Raw genomic sequence first — 7,736 nt, 5'->3', positions numbered from 1 at the left:
ATAATAATAATAATAAATTAAGAAAAAAATTCTGGTAGTAGGAAATGTTGAAAAATAATCTCTTATCGCGACAATAAGTAAAACCGAAATCTCTAATATGAAAATAATTAAATATACTACTCCAAATTACTGAAAAAATTATTATATTTTTAATTTATTTAATATTTATATCTCATTTATTTAATTTTTCTAACTAAATAACATTTTAAGTTAATAAATCCTTAAATTAACATTTAAATCGTCGATCAAAATAATGTTTAGTTTAATTAATAATAAATAAACAAATAGATAGATAAATAAATTCCGTTGGAAATTCAAAAATTCTTTCTTGTTTTAAAATCCTGCTTTTATTAAGGAAAATTACAGGGAAAAATCCCTATGTTTTCAGAATGTGAAAGCGCGCGTGAAATGACGTCACGCCATTGAGAATATGGCGGATTGTTGGTAGATGTGTGTTATCCAGTGACTTTTATGAACTGGAAAATGGAAATATTTTTTACTTAATATACATTTTGTATGATTTAATTTGTCGAAGTGATTTCATTTTTATTATTTATCACGTCGGATTTATCGTTTAAACAGTGAATATCGGATTATTTAAGTGTTTTTTTTAATTTTTTTTTGTTTTGTTTTGTGCCTAGTGTTGAAGTGTGAAATCGATTAATTTTTACTTTACCATGCGGATTATTGCCAATGTACAATGTATTAGATATATTTATCGTCATATAATGTTATAAAGCCGACGAGATGTCTTTCTTTAGTAATTTCAAGAAGATTTTTAGCATAGGAGGAACTGGAAGTGAAAATAAGAGGAAGAGACTCTATCATAATATTAGATTTAATGAAAATCCTGAGGATTTTTGGAGTATTGTTGGTGAATTAGGAGATGGAGCCTTTGGAAAAGTATATAAGGTAGTATTTAATTTATTCATTTTAAATATAAATTAATATCTGAAAAATATCTATAAGGTTGCAGGTTATCATATTGTTTCTTTTTTATTATAAATTCACTTTGATGAAATGTAATAAATGAATAATAAATTCTGTATAATCTTCTTTATTCGGTTTTAAATATCAAAGGGTATAAATATCCATCACCGAGACAAATTACGCTTCAATCATTTCTATACACCGACATGATTAAAATGCTAGCTTACGTACCGATAGTTTCAATTGAAAATAATTTAAATAAATCAGATATACACTTAAAATGTAATAAATTTTATATGGTTTTAAATGTACAATGTTACGATAGGTTTGTTTACATTTTGAATTTTATATTTATTAAATACATATGCTTTCTGTTACAGTTTTATTTAGAATCTTTAGTTAAATTTCAGCATTTTTAATGAAATAAATATAATAAACTATGATTTTTTGCCTTTAAAAATCACAGTTATGATATACCCTATGAGATCTTAGTAAGCCAGTGGAGGTCTTGGCAAATCTGATTAGGCCTTTATTTTATTTACATAAATGTCTGCTTTAACTGATTATTTATTAAAGCCATTTATACAATATTTTAAAGATATATATGCTAGTTTATTAAAAATAAATATTGTTAGAGCAAATTCATAATTTTAAAATACTTAAGATAAATTATAAAACTGGAGAAGTGTGCATAAATGTTTTTATATGTAGAAGATTGTAGATCTTTAATCTCTGTTGTTATGCCTTCTTTATAGTTTTTCTTTTTTATTGATTAAAAAAAAATAGCATTTTTTATATAAAATAGCTTAAGAATATTTTTGTAATTAACTAAAGTGAGTTTTTTTTTAATTGTACGGTATTACAAAGTGTGATGAATCACATCATAAGGACAAGCTTGGTCAATAGTAAAACATGTTAGGATTTAGAAAACTTATGAATCATTACTAATAAATTCAGCAAAAAATACGTTTATTTTGTAAAATAATTATTACTTTCATTAGTTGTAGTTGACCAAAAAGGAAAAACATTTTATGCTTTGTTTCTTTTTTTATATAAATTCTCAAGTATTTGGTCAATTATTATTGTGAATATTTAATGGTTTAGCAGTTTTAAGATTTAAAGGAAGTTTTAATAATTAAAAATCATGTTAAAAAAATGTTCATGTAAAATGAACATTTTTATTAATATAGTTTTTAAATTTTTAATTACTTATTTTGAATATTTTAATTTTAAAACTGTATATTTTTTATGAATATGATTTATTTTATACTCTTACTTCACTATGAAACATATTATGCAGATCTTACAGTTATTACATGGAAATTTTGTGATGAAAGCTTTAATGCTTTTTAATTGGCTAAGAAAATAGCATTCAATTTGTCGATTTAAAAATAAAATTTATGTGATTTTCTCAGCCAAGAAAATCACATAAATGGAGTGAAAAAATCACATGAATTGGCATCATGAATTTTATGAATATTCATCTCAATTAAAATTTTTAATTGTGTAACTCAAAATATTGAATTTGCATTATTTTGCTTGTTCTTTTCTTAGTTTTTATATCATTATTTATTTAAATCATTTTTACATATTTATTATTCTGTCCAATAGCATGTTATGAAACATGGAATTGAAACGCTGCCAACTTAAAAAGATAGGGTAGAAGAATGATAAATATATTTTTTATACCTTTACTATATCTGTAATAAGAAGATATAAAAAGCTATCATTGTAAATCAAGATTTAACTTTTGGAAACAGAATTTTGTGTCTAAACAGAATAAAATGATATAAAACAAAAACATAGTAACAAATAAAACTTAGATAAAATCATAAGAGAAATTTATAAAATGATCAAATATATAAAAGAAAAATTAACTCTATAGTTTAGAAAATCTACTCTTTTGTTATTGGAGTCTTAAAAATATAGTTTTTTCATATGGGACTTTAAAACTATATTTTTAAGACCTCAATAAGCAGAAGAGTAGAGTAAGAAGAATATCAGTTTGAAAAGTATTAAAAGCAGAAAATAGTATAATATAATTTGCAAAGGAGAAACTAGCAGAATATGTAAACATTTTTGTTTCTTTTAAAAAATAATTAGTGTTGAAATTTAAGTAAAGATCACTATGTAGGAGTAGAGTGAGGATAAAGATATAAAATGAAGGGAAAGAAGGATAGTATACTTGTCACATTGACTGTCTTGACTGATAGGGAATTGATACCAAATCAGACAATAAACAGTAACATAAGTGCATGGATCTACAAGATCAAAGATCCATTGTCTAAATAAGGAAAAATATAGCATCATAAGAGTAGAGTTAGTGAAGAATATTTAGTCACTTATTCCTGAAAGTAGAGGCTGTAAAAACCAGATGTGTTACTCTTAAGATGACTGAGTCAGATAGGAAGACAGATGCTGGCAGTTTCTACACAAATATATCACAGGTATAGAAAAGATAATGGAACTGATAAAGGAAATATATTACACTTGATTGTTATTAATATAAATGAGATGCTTAATTAGATTTTGTTAAATTTTAAGATATAATCAATATTTGATTAAGATTTATGCAAAGTAAGAAACCATGTATTTTAATTTTATTTTATCTGAAGACAAACAAATATACATTAAAATATCAGACACTTTTCAATATGGGATAAGTGTTTATTCTGAAACTCTAAAGCATTTCAGTATTTAAAATTTTTTATAATGATTTTTAATATATATTTAGTGTTATTTGTCAAATAGTTTACTTTAATGTAACTAAGAATTAAATATAAATTTCATGAGCCCTGTGAAAAATTTTTTTCGTTATTCTTTGTCAGGTTTTATGTAAAGATATAAAATTACATTACAATAGGCTTTCAAAATTCAGATAATAAAATATTGTCATTACATGCAGGTAGATAATAAAACTTAGAGGGACAATGATTCATTATATTCTCCAAGAAAATGGATATAAGTATAGTGATATTTCTATACATTGTGATATAAAATAATTGAGCACAAGGAAATTCCTCAGTAAATTTTTTGTACTAAGAAAAGATATTTTTCTGCTTCAAAATCCAAATTTGAGATAGGGATTTTACAATAAATTTTTTCTTTATACCATGTACTGTACTTAAAGAAGATAATTATAATAGAAGAGCTTTAATTTTAAAAATTTATGTGAATTCCATTGAAACTACATAATTTTAATTGAATAAACATGAACAGTTCAGTAATTGAATGCATATTAAAATATATTTTAGCAGTTTTAAGTCTTTAAAATGATATCATTAGTATTTAGATCTTTTTATATAACCCAAAAACTTGCATAAAGTATTTTAGAAACTTTTTGTAAGAGATTGATTTCCAAAAGTTTAATAATTCTTGAAATTAATAATTATTTAGCATTAATTAACACTTATGAAAATATAGATACAGATATCCCTTTGAGAACATGGCACTTGTACAAGATGGTTTGAAAATAGAGGATATTTGCTGTATGACACGATTTCCGGTTTTGCTCTAACACAGTTAGAGAATTTGAGAAATCCTTCATTCAGAATTTCACAACTTTTAAGTGCAAACTCCATTACTTGAGATATTTTTGTTCAAGTAAGCATGCATGCTGTCTCAAATTTTTCTATGGATTTTAAAATATTGAAATTTTCAATTGATTTTGTGCCTTTCATCAGGTTTAGTTTAATGAAAACTGGTAGAGCAATTTGTTTCCTTCTTGTCCTAGCTTTCCTATCAACCAAGTGTGCCTTTCAGATTCTCACATTTGCAGTTATATATTTAAGTCTTTGTACTTTATACATAATTGAAATTATCTGAAGATGTTATAATTGTTATGTTAATGTGACATTATAATTATGTTTGTTAATAAGCTAAAGACATTATAATTATATCTTCAGTTTGATATCATAAAGTAGTCAACATCCCAATTATATATACATGTTTTATTATAAGCATATAAAAAATACTTAAATGATTTTTAACTGGTGAGTTGTTATCATTTATAATGTTTAACACTGCATAATTTATAATGAAAAATGAGAAATAACAGTTATGATTCTTGTTCTTCTTTGTAATAGTTAAATTTAAAACTTATAAATATTAATTAAAAGTAAAATTTAATAATAAGTGTTTAGAGAAATTATGTTGCAGATAGAATTCGGAAATAATTTTTAAAACTATGTTTCTTCTAATATAGTGTCGTTTGATATGAGTAATTATAAAATTTTGTTTAAAAAGAGTAAGTATTGTTTTAAAGAATAACTCAGAGTTTTATTCTGTTTATCACAAGAAGTAATTTCCATTTTTGTCAATAGAATTCATTACAGACATTGAAATGGTAACGTAGCATAAAAGATGTTTTATACTACAAAATTTCATTGACTAGGATTTATAACTGCACATTGATGATTCAGAAGAAAATTCAACAAGGAACTATGAATTCAAAAAGAATTTATAGCTCCTTATTGAATTTTCTTTTGAAGTAGTATTGACAAATTATCAATGCATGTTATATCTATAAGAAAAAGTTCAAATAGATAACAAGCATCAAGGAGGAAACAGTTGATGTTTTATAGCAGGTTTACCAGTGAAATCTGATAAAGTTAGCATATTGCACTTGTCAAGAGTTGAATTTATAACATCAAAATGAAATGCTTTGCTTTCTGGCTTTATTGTCAACAATTATTGTGATATATATATATCTAACAATAAACAGTTACATTTTAGATATTTTTATAATAAGTTGACTGATATTCTGACTGTTATGAAATATCTGTTTCATTAATCAGGCTATGTTTTACATTTATGAAGAGTTTGGTAATTAAAATGTATGTATTTGAGAAAGTAAAGAATCTTACATCATGATTAAACATGCAAAAGACTACTAAAAGATTTTTGTGTTTTTACCAATGGTAAGATTCATGTACACAAACAATAATTATGAAAATTTTCTAACATTTGTTGAAATTGGGATTAATATGTCAGCAGTTTGAAGACAAACCTGATGCCATTTTCAAGAAGTTGTGATTAACTTTGTGTCCACATATATGCAATAATATTTCTCAACTGGAAATTTGCTGCATGACAGATTGACTGGTGAAGAATCATTTTATAAGTGCCGTAATCTGCAGATTTAAATTTTGGATTTCTTTATATTGGATTTTGTGGAACATGAAATTTACTACAAGATATATTTTTCTCCAAATGTAATTGCATTTAAGGAATAGTTATGGACAATGATTACCAAGGCTGAGATTTTTATTTGTTGCAGAATATTTACAAGAATATTGATGTATATAGGACATTGAATGGAACACACTTTGCACTTCAGTTATTTATGATAAACATCCTTTTTCTACTAATGTTTAAAATTGCATAATTAAGTTATTTCAGTTTTTACAGTACTTTATACTTTTGAAACCATATTTTTATTACTATGCATATGTAGCTAGAACTATTTCTAAGAATTATCAGCACAAAACCTTTCTCACTAATTTCTAGCCTTATTAACAGGAGTACAAATGTTTTCGGCCTTCTTAATAGGCCTTCCTCAGGTACACTGTGGAGCGTCCACAGTGTACCCGAGGAAGGCCTATTAAGAAGGCCAAAAACGTTTGTACTCCTGTTAATAAGGCTAGAAATTAGTGAGAAAGGTTTTGTGCTGATAATTCATATTTTTATTATTACTCACATCATAGTTACCTTACACTATTAGATTCATTTACATAACAAAATAAACATTTATAATAAAAAGCATCATAATATTTATTTACTTTGACAATCTAAGATGCATAAATATCATACTTGAAAATATTATTCTACTGGGTATGAATCAGATTCAAAATGTATATGCTTTGCAGTTTAGGTTGAATGGAATATATTACTATTATTATTATTGTTTTTAATAAATACATGATTTTCCATAAAATGTATTAATTTTGATTGATTTATTTATGTAATGGTTTATGACAATTTTAACAATGCACTCACCTATTTAACAATTAAAAAGAATGCTATCATTTCAAATTATTGTAGTTATGTTAATTATTATCCAAGAATGTTGTAATGTACATTAAAACATTGAAAACTGTCCGAGTTTACATTTGCCCATTACAATTTCTCAATGTGTGCACACCTCGTATCATGGCAAATAGAATTTGAGTATCAGTTGGCACGGCACAGTATCCAACCAATACTCAAATTCTTTCTATACTTGTTACAGCTTATCCATTGTCACTTCTCTCATAGCAGACACAATTTCACAGTTCTTCCAGATTACTCGTGTTGCAAAATGATGAATGATGAGTGCAGAACAATGCAAAATGCTTTCTCTATTTCAGAGTTGCCATTTTGTTTATGTTAGTAGTTGACAAGACGTTTGGATGCAGATGAGAATTGAAACTCAGAGTTATTCTATTGACTGGTGTACATCACATACTCCTCAGATAATAATTAACATAATTCCAGTAATTTAAAATGGTAGCATTCATTTTGGAAGACCCTGTATATTATTTTTAACTATATACCATATATAATTTTAATTAATAAAGTAATTTGAGATCACTAGGCTCTTGGTGATTTGAAATTATCTTATTAATATTTAATATTTATATTTTATTTACAGTTTCTTAGAATATGATTTTAACATGATAAAATGAAAACACGGAAATATTTATAAAATTGAAATTATTATTAAGTTGAAGATCCAAATATTCTGTAGAAAGCTTTAAACTATGAAATATATTATAAAAATTTTCATTAAATTATGGTTATATTTGTCATAATATACATTATTATTT

The 7,736-nt window shown here is 24.9% G+C and overlaps 1 protein-coding gene across 1 annotated transcript in view; it reads left to right on the top strand.

Moving 5' to 3' along the window:
• The first annotated feature begins 494 nt into the window (after positions 1-494).
• LOC111622876 (serine/threonine-protein kinase 10-like) overlaps positions 495-7,736 on the top strand; it is a 71,106-nt gene continuing 63,864 nt past the window's right edge. The window contains exon 1 of the mRNA XM_023365328.1: positions 495-912. Within this exon, the coding sequence (XP_023221096.1) occupies positions 748-912 (165 nt within the window). The 5' untranslated portion in view covers positions 495-747. The remainder of the gene's footprint in view (positions 913-7,736) is intronic.

The sequence above is a fragment of the Centruroides sculpturatus genome, unplaced genomic scaffold (genome assembly GCF_000671375.1).
Source record: "Centruroides sculpturatus isolate CEXI.00-Female unplaced genomic scaffold, Cexi_2.0 scaffold290, whole genome shotgun sequence".
Taxonomy (NCBI): domain Eukaryota; kingdom Metazoa; phylum Arthropoda; class Arachnida; order Scorpiones; family Buthidae; genus Centruroides; species Centruroides sculpturatus.
The sequence above is the reverse complement of the archived record's forward strand: the minus strand, read 5'-3'. Positions and strand labels throughout refer to the sequence as shown.